Source organism: Gambusia affinis, linkage group LG09, assembly GCF_019740435.1.
Source record: "Gambusia affinis linkage group LG09, SWU_Gaff_1.0, whole genome shotgun sequence".
In the NCBI taxonomy this organism is placed as follows: Eukaryota; Metazoa; Chordata; class Actinopteri; order Cyprinodontiformes; family Poeciliidae; genus Gambusia; species Gambusia affinis.
In genome coordinates this window covers 22,659,047-22,676,005 of record NC_057876.1, presented here as the reverse complement: position 1 = coordinate 22,676,005, position 16,959 = coordinate 22,659,047, and the positions used below count along the sequence as shown (strand labels likewise).

The following is a 16,959-nucleotide window of genomic DNA, read 5'->3' as shown; positions in this document are numbered from 1 at the left end:
ATTTTGAAATCTGCTTTTTATGTCGTTTCAACAGGAAGTGAATCCAAACAGGCATTTAATTCATTTTGAATTAACGCTGCGAAATATAACTTTTGCGATAAAATCAATTAAAACTTTCTGAATATATTTGGGATTCTTTTGCTACTCCAAGCTAAAGAGCGGAAAGTCTCGCGATACAACCTAAATGCAACGTTTGTATATATCGGTATTTGTAAATTAAAGTTGAAAACGCACCGTATTTCATATAACTCATACAATTCTTGGATGAAGAAATGAATCTTGCACTTTTCGAATGATCATGCACAATTTTAATTTCATAATTCTTTTGTTGATAGGCGTCTGCGGAAATGTACAGACGAGAAGGCGTAAACATTCAACAAATCCGAGGACGACATGAACGCAGCACAGCACATCACTCCACAGTTAGTTTAGCATATAGCTAATCTCGGTGGTCAGACGATACCTTGATTACATCTAAATCGTTCATTTCGAGTTTTCTTTGTTATTATTCTCTGCGGATCTGCATTTCATTTCAACTGCAGGCTTCGTAAATCACGAAGTTGGAAATGACGTCTAAAATTAAAGGTCAGCGCTATCTTTATATCCTTCTTTGCTAACATTAGCATTTGCTTACCTTGGTTTTTTATTATTTATGTTGCATTAACCGCATCTGCGTTGGAGGAATGAACGCAAACAAATGTAATACAGTGTGATACGTTAAGTTTACTGCATTATATCAGTTATAACAATAGCAATGTAAACGTTACAGTCTATGGTAAACGTCTTACGTTACTATGTTTACCTGCTCTGTTTTGCACCATAAATAAAGCGTGAAATAAGTTGGATAAATAAGTTCATTTTGCTTAAATTGTTTGTCTTCCTATCCAACTCCGTGTTTAACTACAACGTTTAATTTTTTTTTAATATCGTATTCATATTAAAATAAGCCACAAGCTCTTAGTAAACTCATAAACTGATACCAGATCCCTGTATGTTTTGATTCTAGTGGGAAAGATCGGCTCCAAGAACAAAGAAGATGCTCCTTATGAGCTGGAGAGCCAGTTTGTCTTGAGGCTTCCTTCGGTGAGGAAGTTTACTCCTTTAATAAAGGTCAGCATGGTACAGTGTGAGTTTAAAGTGATGTGAATTCACTTTCTATCTTTTTCAGGAGTATGCCTCAACAGTCAGAAGGATAGCGCAGTCCAGCAGTATGAATATGAAAGATAGACTTACAATCGAGCTGCACCGTAAGTTACTTCATCAGTATTACTGCCACTGTTCTGAGTGATATGCTTGACCTGTTTGTTAAACTACTAATTTCACTTCATTTGATCATGAAATTAATCTCACAAGATCTGCATTGCTGATGGGAGGTTAACATGCGCTCATGTAAGGGAATATAACTTTGATTTCAACAATTGTTTTATGTTAGTCTTTAAAACTGAAACTATGTGCAGGAGTTTGAATTTATTGAGAATTTTCTCTAATGCACACAGAGCCTAAATGATGCATACAGATTCAAATATGAATATCCTCTCCCATAAACTCCTGGTGTAATTCTGACTGGATGTTTGGCCACTCTACCTAAAGTTAATGAAAATTTGCTAGTTTCCTGATACTGGCACAGTTTTTAAGCAAAGCCTGTAAATTTTTAGCTGGGTGGAAGTTGGGGTCATCAAGATTCAACAAGGTATTTCAACAGGAAAATGATTCAAACACACATCAAAACTGAAAAAAATGCTGAAAATAAAAAGTTCAAAAAGAAAAAAAAACTGAAAAAATGAACAAATCAGAGCATCATTTACACATCTAAGATAATCCCTAACATCTTTCCCATTGAACATATCTGAACTATACTTTAACACTAAGTTGATGGGAGGAAACCAACCAGTTTAAGTTAACTCTATCAATGCTGATAAGAAGAATGATCAAAAGTCCATTCAGAATTATGCCTTAATTTCACTCATGACTTTGAAAACAGAAGAATATTTTGCTAAATATTAGCGGGTTTGCATTTGTAGCCCTTCTTTGTTCATCTTAAATCCAGTAGGTTGACGTCACAACGGACACAATCAGGCATATTGAGTGAAATGCACAACATTAACACAGAAAACAGTCAAAAACAGTTACAAAACCTGCAAAAAATACTCATGAAAACTTGTATATAATTAAATAGGTCAAAAATATATGTTAAAATATAATACTGATAAAGAAAACACAGAGCTGATGATAATACATACCACAGTTGCAGACGGCAACAGAAAAAGGAGATGAGCTGTCTGTTTCTGGTTGCTATGGTAACCGCCAACTGTCAACAGCAGAGTAACTCAAATGTAACTTTTTGACAAAAAAAACCAAATTTGAAGTCTAAATAAACCAACTTTGCCAATATGTAATTTTGTTGAAAATAAAATTCTGTTTCATATTTAAGTTTGTATTGATGTTTTTGCGTATAGAAGAAGATTCTGATTATATTTATTATGTACAAATATATCTTTCAGAAGCATAAAATTACTTCATGTGAACTTCTGTCTTGAATGAGTTTTATTTTTACATTCTGGTTTCATTTTTATTAGTTTTTTTTTTTACATTTTGAATACTGCAAGATTAGTTTTCAGTGAAAGCACTGCTGATTAGCATATCAATTATATACTTGCTTGTGGTTAAATTAAATTTGATGGATTCAACAATTTTACTTCTTCTGATCATTTCTGTGATTTTAAAAAAATGTACTTAGAAATAATAACAAATATATTTTAACTCTCCCGAATTGTGTGAACACAGAATTTGGATATTAATCCATAAAAGCCCTTAAAAATGTTGGGATACATCTGAAAGTCCTATTCATTTAGTTTTTTAGTTAAGAATGTTAAAAGGTAGCTTTTTTTCCCATCTGATCAGAACGCAGCAAAAACCAAAATGCTTTTATTTCTCATTTTTCTCTTGTCTACAGCGGATGGTCGTCATGGGATCGTGAGAGTCGATCGTGTTCCTCTGGCCTGCAAACTGGTGGAGCTGCCATGCATGATTGAGTCCCTGAAGACAGTAGACAAGAAAACATTTTACAAGACAGCTGACGTCTGTCAGGTAAACCTTAATCTAAACTTAAACTTTTTCTTCTTTTTTTAGAGCTTTGCAACCTTTAAATTTGATTCAATTTTATATTTATGTGGGATAATCCTGTTGATCATTGTGAAGGGGAAGTTAAACAATAAATGTTTTCCAATTTATTTTTACTAATCAGGATCAGAAAATGTTGAAATCCTTTCAGAATTTTCCTTCCATTTCACAATTATGTACTTCTTCATGCTCAAAGAAATTATTACAAGTTTGCAATCTTTAATATGACAAAGTATTAAAAATTGTTTAATAATTCATTGTTTTCTGTATCTGTGGTTAGATGCTGGTGTGTACACTAGATGGAGATCTCTACCCTCCTTTGGAGGAGCCAACCGGCACTGACCCAAAAACTAAAAAGAAAGACAAAGACAAGGACAAGAAATTCATCTGGAATCATGGCAGTAAGTTGATAAATATCCTCACAGGTCTTGATTTTTTTAAAGATTTTAGCTAAAATGTCTTACATTAGCAGATTGCTAACTCTGTTGTTTCGCGTCCACAGTCACCTGCCCTCTGAAAAACACGCGCAAGCGAAGATTTCGGAAGACGGCGAAAAAGAAGGTTTCAACATGTTTTTTTATCTTTTTAAGTCCCCTCCAGCGTTCCTCACCCGTCTGCTTAGCATACTGTTTGATGACCTGTCTCTTTTCTGAGCGCTCCTCCAACAAGACATTTACATTTTATGAAACAGTGAAAACTAAGATTTACATATAAATAAAGCATTTTGTCTTAGTTTTCCCTAAAGGCATACAAAAAAAAAAGCCATTTCACAATAGCTTTGATCAAAGTGAACGTGAGCGAGCCGAAGCTCTATACTTCCACTTTGTCTTGTGAATGGATTTTCCTGAAGGTGTGGAGCAAAGCCATATTGATTAGACCTTCTCTGTTTCAGTCGCTAATGCCCTCCCTGGCCTGCAGCCAGCTGCTACCTTCATGTGTTTGTGGTTGTGTGTATGTGCATGTTGGTTTAGAAGTATTCTGATCTTTCTCTGCTTTTCCCCCGCTGCAGTACATTGAATCTCCTGATGTGGAAAAGGAAGTGAAGAGGCTGCTGAGCACAGACGCAGAGGCTGTCAGTGTTCGTATCCTTTTAGACACCTGCGGTAAAAATATTCAGTGCATCCACTGGAAAACTGCGTGTGTTGTTGTGCTTTACCAAGCAAAATAAATCTTGTACATGTTGAAGAAAGTAGAAGATCACACAATCAGGTTCATCTCAGTATATTAGAGCAGGGCTGTCATTTTATTTTGGGCCGTATCAAAAGTCTGGATGTTTCTAAAGGGCCTTTTATTTCAGAACGTATTATTAAAACCCACTGAACTGTTAAAATACCAATAAATAGCTGCTTGTTTCAGTATTCAATAAGTGTGTCTTAAAATTAAATAATATTGAACATCTTTTCACACTGGTCAGTCCATCCAGGATTTTGTGATTGTCACAGATTTTGTGGTTCTCATTTAGAAAGTTTTGTAAGGAATTTTTGTGATATTTGCGTTAATGTCTGATCTTAAGTGTGACTTTTTATCAATCGCTGTATTGATCACGCACTATACCTTGATATCAGGTAAGGTTCAGGCAGCAGTCACTTAAACCCAACATTTTTGGCCAATTTTGAGAGAAAAAAAAATTGGGGATCTATTAATTTTGTGTGGATTTTGCAGATTTGTAAAAAAAACTGGAGGAACTAATTGATGTAATTTGAAGTCACATAAAAATCCCAATTTTATTCAAAAAGAGATTCTCATATAGATTTTCTAAATGGTGCCGGTGTTTATTTCTTCTGATTTTGTACAATTTATTTTCTTTTTGCATTCTGCTGAAGTGATTAGGAAACACTGGTTACTTTAATTGTGACTTTGAGCTCATCCACATTGTTGGTCTTGAATCATTTCTCTTCTTCTTGATCTAAAACTTATTGGTTTAGGTAAGGTGCTTTTAATAAATCAACTATTTCCCTAAAACTCTTGATTTTGCTTTCCAATCTCATTGCTGCCATTATCTTTGCTGAATTCACAAAATTTTCTACCACACTTTTTCCTTCCACTCAACTTTCCATTGATCTATTTATGCCCTACTTTCTTTGTGAGTGATTGTCAGTGACTGGTAGACAACTTAGCCAGTATTTTCTCCATTATCGTGCTATCCAGACTGTATTATAACATTTCTGCATGAAAAACAAAAATAGGATGGGTTTATTTAAAATTCTGCTCTTCTGAGAAACAGGACCTTAAGTTTTCTTTAACATTAAGACATATCCAAAAAGATTAGCAGAAATAAATATTTGAAAAAAAAAACCTCCCAAAATATGATATAGACTCACTGCAAAAACAAATCTTACAAAGTATTTTTGGGCTTTTTTCTTGTGCCAACTAACTTACAAGTAACTTTACAGAACGATATAAGAGCTTGTTTAAGAAAATAATTCCTTGGTGTTGATGGAAAAGTACTACAGTACAGACCAAACGTTTGGACACACAGTTGTGTCCAAACTTTTGTACTGTAGATCCACTGTCATATTAGTTCACTAACGAGACATTTTCCCCATGTTATGACTGAAGTGTTAGTTTTATCTTATTTCCAGAGTACAAAGATATTTGAAACTTGTTGAAATTTGGTCTTTTTGTTGTGCATTATACATTATGACATATCTCAGCTGAGTTACTACAGTAGATTGGATCAGGTTTCGATAATAATCTATTTTATTGTATCTATTTCATTTAACCTCCACACATTGTCTTTCTTCTGTTTTTATTACAGTTCATTGTTGCTGGGCTGTGATTGGTCAGTCAGTGGAAATGCCCACAGTTTTTATACGATTAGATGTTTAGATGGAGCGTCTTTCTTCTCTCCGGTGTGACAGCCATATTTGCTCCCCTGACTTTTATTTTCCCAGCTGGATTTATCCAACACTCAGCCTCCTTCCCAGCTCACCTTACTTACCTCTGTGTGAAGATGCGGTATGAAAAGAAGCTTTTAAGGTCTCTGATGAAGCTCTGAGGCTGCCTGACAGAATAAGAGCACAGGGATGCTGCTTTGTGTGGCTACTCGCTTTGAGTTAATTGAGACCGACTGTTCATTATCGCTGCTTAGTTGAGCACTGTAAAACTAGATTATTTATAGTTCCATTGTTTGCATACAGCTTTAGACATACACACAACATATGCATGTAGAGACGTGGACAAAGCTGGAAAATAATCTTTCTACAGTGGGAAAATTTTTCAATTGTTTTTAATACAACCAAGAGTAGGGACATTATTAAAGCTCCTCCTCTGTGTTCTCTGCATAACCTTTTTTGACAATGGAACAAGACTTGTCTTAGAGCATTTCTCAAGTTTGGTGCTTACAGAGAGGAGAATCCTTTTCATTCCTCCTTGCACAACCTTTCCTTTTGCGCTTTTCTCTTAAGATCGCCCCACAAAAACCATGAAAAAAGTCTGATTTTGGAGCATTTCTGGGTTTACTTGGCCACATGTTTTAGATCAGGGGTGTCAAACTCATTTTTATCTTGAGCCACTTTAAGACCTTAAACATCCTCAAAGGGCAAAATGTATTGATAAAACTACCGATTAACAAATTGTTAGTTATACCTTTCACAACATATGATGAGTATGTCATAAAGTTAACCTATTTTCACATTGTAATTTGACACAATGCAAGAAACTGATTTGATTTTTATGGCCCTCTAAAGCAGGGGTGTCCAAAGTGTGGCCTGGGGACCATTTGTGGCCCTTGGACTGAGTGTGTGTGACACTCAAAAGCTGTTGAGAATGATAGAAATCTGGACTTTTTATTTTTAAATCAAGATGAACTTATTACCAACATTATTTTCTCATAAAGGAAAAAGTTAGGTACAACACAAAGTCTTTTTATAGCCAAGCTTTTATTATTAGTAGACTGACTTTTCTGAACCAAAATCAACTTTAATTTAATTTACTCAACTTGGCTAATTATAGCGAGCATTTTAACAGAAAGTGACCTAAATTATGTTCTTGTTGCTGAGAATAAATTTGTTATGCTGTGCCCAAAAAAATTTAAAACAAGATGCCTTTCTTAATATATAGCACACCTACAGAATAATTTTTACATTTAGGATCTACAATGAAAAACCTCCCTTTTCTACTAATATTTTTTTTTACTACTTTATTTGCTTGATTTTAGTTTTTGTTCTTTTTTTTCTTTTTGCCCAGGAGTACTTTTGAATTGACAAAATGTTTCAGCACCCCTGCTCCAGAGTCTTGAGGGCCAGATTTGGCCCGCGGGCCTCGAGTTTGACACGTATTTTAGATTATTTTTCTGAATAAATACATATTAGAACTTTATTTTGGTAATATGACTTGAAATGTTATGACTTTATTACCACAACTTTATTCTTATATTCCGACTTTAATCTAATAATTTTATTTATTTACTTTCTTTCTTACAAAAAATTATTTAAAAACTCCACATATTTGCATTTTTTATTTACGACAGAAAAGGTTCTTCTCTGGCAAACCTTACAAGGAACTGGTTGGCATGACGACGTCCTCAAATGGTTGCTATGGATACTGGGAGACCCTCAGAAGCCACTTCTTAGAATTTTTCCCTTGCTGTCCTGCTCACTGTATATGTAGGATAAATTAAATACGACTTTGTATTTAATGGATTAACATGGATGTTTTTTCTATTAAATAAACACCCTATTACAATAGAATATTAATTTATATTTCAGGTTTTTAACCCCGTTTTTACCAGATGTTCATTTGGTGCTGATTTGTAAGTGATGTGTGTTTCTTTGCAACACCGTGTTTAAGTGAAGTTTCTGGAAGTTGTTTGACCCTAACTCCAGATGTCCAGGGTGGGAGGTCATAGCAGAGGATGAGTCCAAAGAAGCCGACCAGCATGGCTCTCTGGCCAATCTGGACTCTTCTCCCGGCACCTCGGGCCACAAGATGGGTCATGGAGCCTCAGGTAAAAACAACGCAGCTTATTCATTGTATGAAGTGTGGAGAAAAATGATTTACTGATTTTGTAGGTCTGCCTAATAATTAAGAGTTTCAGGCGAAAAATAACTCCCATCCTTTGGGTCGCCATGGATACATTGTGAGTGTGTTTCTGTTTGCTGTGTGTTAGTTATACAATGAAAGGAAAATGAATCAATTTGATTTTACCAACACACTGTAACAAAAAATTATTGGTGTTCAGCTGTTGATGAAATAATTCCTTTGTGGTTTAAGATGATAAATTACTTGCATGCCCATAATATTTTAATTTTCTCATCATAAATGTCAAAATATTTTAGGTATTCATATTAAAAGTAAGATGGCTCCCAGCCATATTCCTGTTGCCTTCTTGTGGTTTAGCAGTTTTGGTTGTTTGGTGCCAGGCGTTTTTTTTGTTTTGTTTTTCCAGGCTTTGTTTTATTGTACTTCTTCAATTTTGGAAATGTTGTGCTCTGATGTTTTGGCTACAAAAATGTGGTTTTGGGACTCCACATTTTTGTATAACAAATTATAAATGAGATATGTTATATTCAGAATTAATTATTACAAAGAAATAAATTGAACGTAAATTGAAATGAACTGGTCTTTCCAAGAAAACAAAAGGTAAGTAGAAATAAAATATAGCTATGGTTGGTGAAAAGGTGAAATCTCAAGTTTCCTGCCAAACATTGTAGCGTTGTTTGTGTTCACCATTAATTCTTATTTTCATTTTAGCTTAATAGGAACTAAGCTGTACGTAACGTGAACCATTTCAGCATTTTTCTGATTTGTCTCATTCTCTAAAGTCCCACACGACGAACTGAGGGAGATCTTCAACGACATCAGCAGCTCTAGTGAGGATGAGGAGGATGAAGGGGACCGGCACGACGACGAAGACCTGAACATCATGGACACTGAGGACGATCTGGTGCGGCAGCTGCAAGACAAGCTGAACGAGTCGGACTCGGCTCAGAATGAAAACGACAGAAACAACCAGATAGGTGAGGAACAAAACTTTAACTAAACATCATGAGCTCTCTGCTGGTTGAATTCATTTCAGTGACGACTGCCAAGTGAACTTTGACCCCATTATTCTTTACACATACTCTGTGGATTATCTAGCATTCTGTTTTCTTTTGCACGCAGGTTTTTTATAGGACTTAGATCCGAATACTTAGAGGTCATCATAAGGGATTAGCCTAAAGAAAGAACAAGAACGACCCTGACTATTTTCATTAAGTTTTATGATTTTTTTCCCACAATTCAGAATGGTTTTCGGAATTTGACTTTTTCTCAAAATCTTAACGTTTTTCCCAGAATTCAGTTTTTTTCAGACTTTTTACTTTTTCCAAAAAGTCATAATCTAAGTTTTAAGACAGATTATCTATTTTTGCTTTTAGATTTCTTACCCTTCTTTTCCTCAAAATTCAGAATATGTTTAAAAATTCTCACTTTTTTCTCAAAATTCTGATTTATTTCCAAATGTTCAGTTTTTTTCTCAAAGTTCTGTCTTTTTCCCTAACAATTTTAGATAAAATATATATTTTTGTTTTTAGATTTCTAACCTTTCTTCTTTCTTTCTGACTTTTTTCCCTCACTTTTAGCTTTTGCCGTATCGGCAAAAGCTTAGTGTGATACAAATTCTGACATTTTTTCTGAGAATTAAATTTTCTTTTTGAATTTTGACTTTTCTCTCAAAATTGTGACTTTTTTGTCTCAGATTGTGACTATTTCCCCCCCAAAAAGTAAACATCTTGAGTTTTTTCTCAGAATAAAAAGCCAGAAATCTGGGACTAAGGTCAGAATTTAGACTTTTTTCAGTTGCACTAATCCTCTTTTCTATAAATTTTATGTTCTCTTGTCTTTCCTATTTTAAAGATCAGCTAAAAGAAATGAAACCTCATATGTTACAACTTTAAAAAAGCTCTCAATGATTTTTTTAATATTAAATACTCATAATCATAATTATGCTCTCTTTACTTTCCCTACAATCCACTTGATGACAAAATGACCCAGACTGGATCCTCTGGGTGGGGTTCTTCTGTTTACTTCAAAATAAAAACAATACAAATGAAATTATTCTCAAAAATGATCAAAGTTAAAAAAATAATAAGAATGAGATCAAAAAACTGTGTGGTTCCGGTCCAGCTGCATAAACACACACACAAAGTCTAATAAGCAATTATATTTGCTAGTTTAATTTCTTATATTACAAATCCTTATGCATGAGAGGTTCTAACCCTTAAAATATCGTCCTGTCCATATTTGAACCTGTAAATAGTTACTTTTATCCTAATAAAAGTAAATCATCATAAGAATTAACTTAATTTATCCTGAGGATCTGAACAAATGTAAACTGAATTTATGCTTCTAAAACATTCTTTAATTACCTAATTAACTGAAATTAAATGTTGGATATCTTTGAATCACATTTTGTTGTTGCTGTAAGAAAAGGTGAATTTCTGCTAAGGAGTTTTAAGCATCTTTACTAGGGGGGGGCAATAACTAAAAAATGTGTATAAATTCGTTTAAAACCGATTCAGGTTAAGCTATTTAGTTATTAGCCTATAACCCCCCTTTGGGGAGTGCAGTTTTCTCTATGACGTTTATTACCATAGTTCAAATATTCATGTACAAAAGCCAAAGGATGATCCCAGATCAAGGCTCGAATTTGTTAAATGTAAGATATGGACATGAGTGCCAAGTGCAGACTCTTTAATTTAAACGTATTCACATTCAAATAACCTCCTTACCTAGGCAGGATGAAGCAATAGGTGCCTTAGATTTTGCAATGTTTCACACTGGGCTTGCCAGTCCCCCCTCAGGGTAAATGTTCTGTCTCTTAGCCAACGCAGATGTTAATTTTTCAGTCCTGCTTGTCACAGCGACAAGGTTGGACTTTGGAAGAAAGTTTGACGTTAAATTAAATCAGATCGCCCTCAGGTACTTGTCAAAACACACGTGAAAAATAAATAAATAAGCTGAGCCAAGTAACTGAACTTTTAATAAGAGCTGAGTTTTTTAGGTCAGACATCACACGCTCAGAGTTAAATAAATAGCCCCTCTTTCACTTAAACACACACGCTGTGCCCCTCACACACTGACAGCTCTCAGCTAACCAGCCTGACAGGTGTTGTATCTCAGCATGCAGCTCAGGCAGCTGCCCGCTCTGGCAGCGCTCTGCCTCCTTATCTGCATACATGAAGCTGTCAGTCAGCACCACTGGTCAGCTCCAAACACACTTTATTCTCAGTATGTTTCAAGCTGGCTCACAAGACTTCCTGCAGCAGTTCATGGTTGTGATCAGCGACGCTGCAGTTGCTGCTTCTTCAGTAATTTAACAAAGTACAGCAGCTGCACCAGAATATTAAGCACCAGTGGGTACAATTAATTTGATTAATTTAGATGCTGATGAGGCAAAAGCTTAGCGTGACACAGTCCGATTCAGTTTAATATGGAGGTTAAGCCTACAGTGGTCTGATGTAGTTGTCTCAATTCCTTAAATTGAACAATTGTTTCCTTTAGATCCAATTTATTAAACTCCTCTTCTTGTACTAAAGGTGTATGTGTGTGTTGTCCCTGGAGTGCTGCTTGTGAAGATGCTCCTGTAATTTTTCAGCTTTGCTGCACAGGAAAGCAAACACTTCGATGTTTTCTTAATGTTTTTTATATTTCTAACATACGAACCACCTGCTGTTTTCTGCAGTTATGGACTATCAGGTGCAGATTAACAACATTAAGGCCAAGCTTCAGGACACGCGTGCCAGAAAGAAACAGCAGGAGGAGCTCATTATGAAAGTGGAAAACCAGGCCCTGAAGGTGAGCAGCGAATCCAGTTTAGGATCACGTCACGGAAACACAAAATATCACCAAGTAGTTTTGGTTTAGTTTCTCGTAGGGCTGCACCGATTTAGCCAGCCGATTTCCTTAATTTTGGGAGATCGACGATGAGCCGATTTTTAAATGTGAAGCCGATCTTATCTACCTTGGCAAACATCTAAAAATCAACTGCTGTCCTCTTTTGCTCTCCCGTTGGAGAGGTTTGACTGAATGACCGGTCGATCAACTGTAGATGCAGTCAGCGCACCCCTGATTTCTAGTGCAAACATTTTACTTGAAATAAGACAAAACTAACTTACAATTAACTTATCAACAAGACAATGGTGCTCTGTTTAAGTAAATAACTCCTTAATATTGAGGAAAAAGCATTAATTCCACTTATAACACTGGATAAATGTCTTGTTATAAGTGAAATAATCTAGTACTTTTTAATCAATATTAAGGAATTATTGAATAATAATTCAATAATTAATAATAAACTCCTATATTTTGCTGAAAAGTCAGTTTTGTTTTATTTCAAGTTTACTAAGATATTTGCACTAGAAACCAGACCAGAAATACTTGTAATAATTAGTATTTTTGCAGTGCAGGGTTTGTTTATGCAGAAACATTTCTTCACTGAGCAGGTATTTAATTTCATTCATGATTGAGTTGGTGAATCCTGCAGAAACCCTGTTTTTTAAATCAAACTTAAAGGGGATGGATACAAATGTATGCCACACGTTTTATATTTTTGGTTGTAAAAAATATTCTATGTGTTTAAGGAACATTTCTATGGGTTGGTATTTAGCATAGAATCCAGAAAAAACAAAAAAAATCTCCCTCCTCAACCCTGGGCTCTTTATTGAAAACCTTACAAAGACGTGGGGCTTTTTTCATGTTGCCATTTAGAGCTCTCACTTCCTGGTGTTTTGGGACGTCTCAGGCTCATCACCAGTCGTTATTATCACAGCCGTGTGGAAAAGGTCAGCCGTCTCTGACTGGCATTCCAAGTGGCCTTTCTGTCACAGAGAAGATACTGACATGAGCAGACACACATTTAAAGCCATCACACTTTAATGAGGCTCAGCATGTCGACTCCCACTAATCCTGTTTGTGTCTCTCTCTCCTCGCAGAATCGCTTCCAAGCCTTGCTGGATGAGATCGTTCAGCAGGAGGAGCAGGAGATGGAGCAGGTGAGTAATTGTTTGGTAATAACTTCACGCTGTGAGCTTTTTAAAGTTCTCAGCTCTAAATACCAGCCTTTACAGAAAAGTTAGAAAGCAAAGTGGAATTTCTTCTGACACTCCCTACTGTGAAATTTATTGTGATGTTTAGAGTTAATTATCATCTTCTTTCTCTGCAGTTTAATTTGATATTTACTGAGCCTCAATCATATCATATATTTTGTACCCCCAACAGCTGGCCTCGCTTCAGGAGCAGCTGGACTCGCTGATAGAGAAGTGACCAGCAGGGGGCAGTCTCTTATCGTCTTCAGCCACTCAACAATCCTCATTCAGGAAGGAGGCGTCTTTTATCAACAAAACTTGCCTTGTCATTCCAATTTGGTCGTTTTTATGTATCACATCTGCAGCATTTTGATTTGTGAATAGTCTAAAAGTGTTTTTTTATCTACGTTGCTGCATTATGCATGTGCATTTTGGACTTTAGGTGGAAGTATTTTGTCATTCTAAAATAAAATATGAGCCTTGTACAAGTTTTGCTTTTGTCTTTTCTGAGTAAGAATGAGAAAGACATGTTCCAGCATATTCATATTTTTTAAGCATTTGCTTCATCCATTTAGGGTGCAAATAAATTAACTTTTTTCTTTATTATTATTATTTGCTATTAATTGCAAATTTTTAAACCATTTCTTTAAAAAAATTATATGTTTCTGCCTTTTTTAACTTCAAAATTAATAACAGTCACGATAAAATTGGCAGAAAATTAGCTTTTTTTTCTTTATGCAAAGGTTTAAAAAATTATGCCAACAGAAGTGGGGTGATTTCCAGTTAACAGAAAATAATATTAAATAAAAAGCTTTATTTTTCTATAAAAAGTTAAGTTTATTTTCCTAATTTTGTTAGTAAAACTTACATTTACAATAATTTCAATCAATAGATTAAGGATGAATTAAAATAAGTGGGTCAGGTTAAGTGACTGTTTAAGTGTTGATACAGTCACACTTTTAGTTGTTTCACACAGAAGATAAATAAAGCTCTTTTATTATTCATACCCACTGTCTTTGCTTAGCACCCAAACTTTTAAAAGATTTTTGCTCATGAAACAAATGGGAAACTGAACAAAACCAAAAGGTCGTCATCAGAAAGTCTCTCAGGTGTCCTAAATAATTCTCCTTATTTTACTGGTCTCTGTTTTTGGGTGCCTCATTCTAAATGTTAAAAGAAAAATAAAGCAGAAATGTTCAAGGTTGAAGCTGTAAGAACTCCAGGCACCGCGGATCGTTCTGTTACAGGAAGTGATCCTCATTTGAGGCCAGATAACCTCAAAACAAATCCATCCTCATTTCTGATAGAAACAGATTGAAGGATGATAGTTTAGGTGTTTTTCTAAAAGAAACTCAAGAAATTGCTTCTGTGAGTTTCCTGCACAGTTGAATTAAATAATAGTTTGAATGTTTGACATTTAAATTGTTTTTTTCTGACCCATCTTCTTTTACAGAGTTATATTTTAAAAAAGACTGGATATTTGTAATGGTATTCTTTTTCTTTTATGTGTCCATTATCTTGTCCTTATCTGAACTTCACTTAATTTAAAATGAATCAAATCAAATCAAACTTTATTTGTCATCCAGACAGCAGGAACTGGAGCTGAGTTGACTTATAATTTCCTCTAGGGTTTTATAACTAAGATGAAGAGCATCAAAGAGTAAGTTGTTTGAGTCATGCTTTAGAAGACCCAAATGGAGGTTATTTTCAGAGTTTTACTTTTAATGAAAAGGAGAAAAAAGTTGGTTTTTACCTATTGGTCGCTGTTCAAAGAAAATCTGTCCAGTTCTGATCATTTACTAATTGATTATTGTCTCCCAACAGGAAAAATGTCATTGTATCATGTCCAGTCTCTCTAATCTACTCCAAATTATTTATATAACCCCTTAAATTCAGAAGTACAGTGTATAATATAGCAACAAAGCAAAAACAAAATAAACAAACACAACAACAGAAATAAACTAAAACTATATTATGTACATGACTGGCAATACTTTTAAAACCAATTAAAAAGGAAAGTATAAGTCCAGTTTAAAAGCTCTACTGAGGTCTTCTGAGAACAGTACACAGAGCTGCATGTAGTAACAGAGAAACATTGTTGGTAGAGACAATGAGCTGTTTGAAATAAGTTGGTATCTATTACCTTTATCCAATTGGCTTCTGAATAAACTTTTGAGATGTTCAGGGAAATCCTTAAGCTTCAGTAAAATGACGTTGCTCTAATTGGGCTTCAGTGTGATCTGATGCTTAGCCATTTTTGAAAGTTTAATTTTCTACACTAATATGTATTTAATTGTGGATGTTTATTACATAGTCTTGTCTTTATTGTTTTTATTGGATGATGTAACCCCAGTGAAGCATTTTATGTTGAGATTGAAAGCGGAACTAGAGCACAGCCCTGAGGAACCTCTTAATTAACTCCAGTAAGTGATGGCAATTGTAATAGGAAAATTTAATATGTGCTCCTGAGACTTCTTTTTGTTTAGATTATCTGAATATTCTTACCATAAGATTGGTCAGCTGCTCTCACACAGACACTCCTCTGCAGTGTCAAAAAAACCGGTAGGGGACGGATCTATGATGCTCGAGTCAGAACTTATCAAAATCAGATTTATCCTCTTTAACATCACAGACTCACTTTTCTTAACAAAAGGCAAATGGAAGAATCATTGGTCCATAATAATCCAAAACCTCATGAAACCTGTCTTCCCTTTGTTAGGAAACACTTTCACAAGATTTACTGACCAGAACCTATTAGAGAGACCCAGAATCAATTGCTAGCTAGAGCAAACTCGACAGACTCTTTTTTTATTTTTGTTCTGACCTTGCATTGTTTTAATTAATTTGTTTTGTCTTATCATCCAGACTATTGTTAAACACATTTTACAACACAATGCTGTATTAATGTTAAACTAAAAACTCCACCTTCCTAGAAGACATGAATTGACCAAAAACCTATTATTTTTTAAAATCCAACACTAACTGGGCAAGGTACGAGTTGTTTTTTTTTAGGTTATTTGACAACACTTAAGATTGAACTTTTTTCTTGATCAATGTGATGAGGTTAGATATTTTATTATTTATCATTTACCCTTGAATCATGAGAGAAAGTTAAAAAAAAAAGACTGTAGAAAGACTCGTTAATAAACCATCAATGACAGGTTGTTGCGTGCAAAGAGAAAAAAGAAAATCAATTACTTTTGTTGTCTGTGTAGTTAAAAATACATGCTTATGTTTTGAAGCAGTAGTAGAAGCTTCAGCCTGTTTTGATTACTATAAATGTATACAGACACTGTAGTACAAAATAAATGAAATCTGAACAAGAGTGGTTATTTTTTGTAGTTATCTGACTTATTTTCAACTGAACAAGTCATAGGGTGCAACCAAATCGATAGGGGCACCAGAGATTTCTTTTCCTACAGGTGCGAAAAGAGGCAAAGTATTTTATGAAGGATCATTTGTTCTTCGTTCTCAACACACAGAAGAAAGCTACAACAGTCACCAATAAGGTGGATTTTGAATCATTGGTATTCTGAACGGAATAAGTGCAATATGGCTGACGGACATATCACAATATAAGCATTTATATTAGTCAATATTTATTATTACTAATTAGTTTTTTTGTTGTAAATATCTGAAATACTACCAAACTGGTGACAAGGACTTTACTATATGGACCTTATCAAGCTCCGCCCACAACCGACCCACGTGACCGCAAGTCTCACAAGCAAAGCCTCGTAGAGCATTGTTTCTATGTAAACATGACTCCTTTAGTGCATCTTTTCTACCGGATTTTCACAATATATCAGCTACTACAATAGACAGAGGAAAT

The 16,959-nt window shown here is 34.8% G+C and overlaps 1 protein-coding gene across 1 annotated transcript; it reads left to right on the top strand.

Annotated features, from left to right (window-relative positions):
• The first annotated feature begins 155 nt into the window (after window positions 1-155).
• Window positions 156-13,617, top strand: taf7 (TAF7 RNA polymerase II, TATA box binding protein (TBP)-associated factor). The gene is made up of 12 exons (XM_044127920.1): window positions 156-585; window positions 1,007-1,083; window positions 1,169-1,247; window positions 2,954-3,087; window positions 3,401-3,521; window positions 3,623-3,681; window positions 4,130-4,202; window positions 7,955-8,068; window positions 8,886-9,080; window positions 11,786-11,898; window positions 13,035-13,094; window positions 13,321-13,617. The coding sequence occupies exons 1-12, from the start codon at window positions 567-569 to the stop codon at window positions 13,363-13,365; spliced, it is 1,089 nt and encodes a 362-aa protein (XP_043983855.1). The 5' UTR covers window positions 156-566; the 3' UTR covers window positions 13,366-13,617.
• Window positions 13,618-16,959: the final 3,342 nt, after the last annotated feature.

Bases quoted from the DNA above. Each gene is read 5' to 3' on its own strand.
- taf7 (XM_044127920.1), top strand. The intron at 3,088-3,400 runs GTAAACCTTAAT...ATCTGTGGTTAG, and splicing joins AGACAGCTGACGTCTGTCAG to ATGCTGGTGTGTACACTAGA. The intron at 3,682-4,129 runs GTTTCAACATGT...CCCCCGCTGCAG, and splicing joins GGAAGACGGCGAAAAAGAAG to TACATTGAATCTCCTGATGT.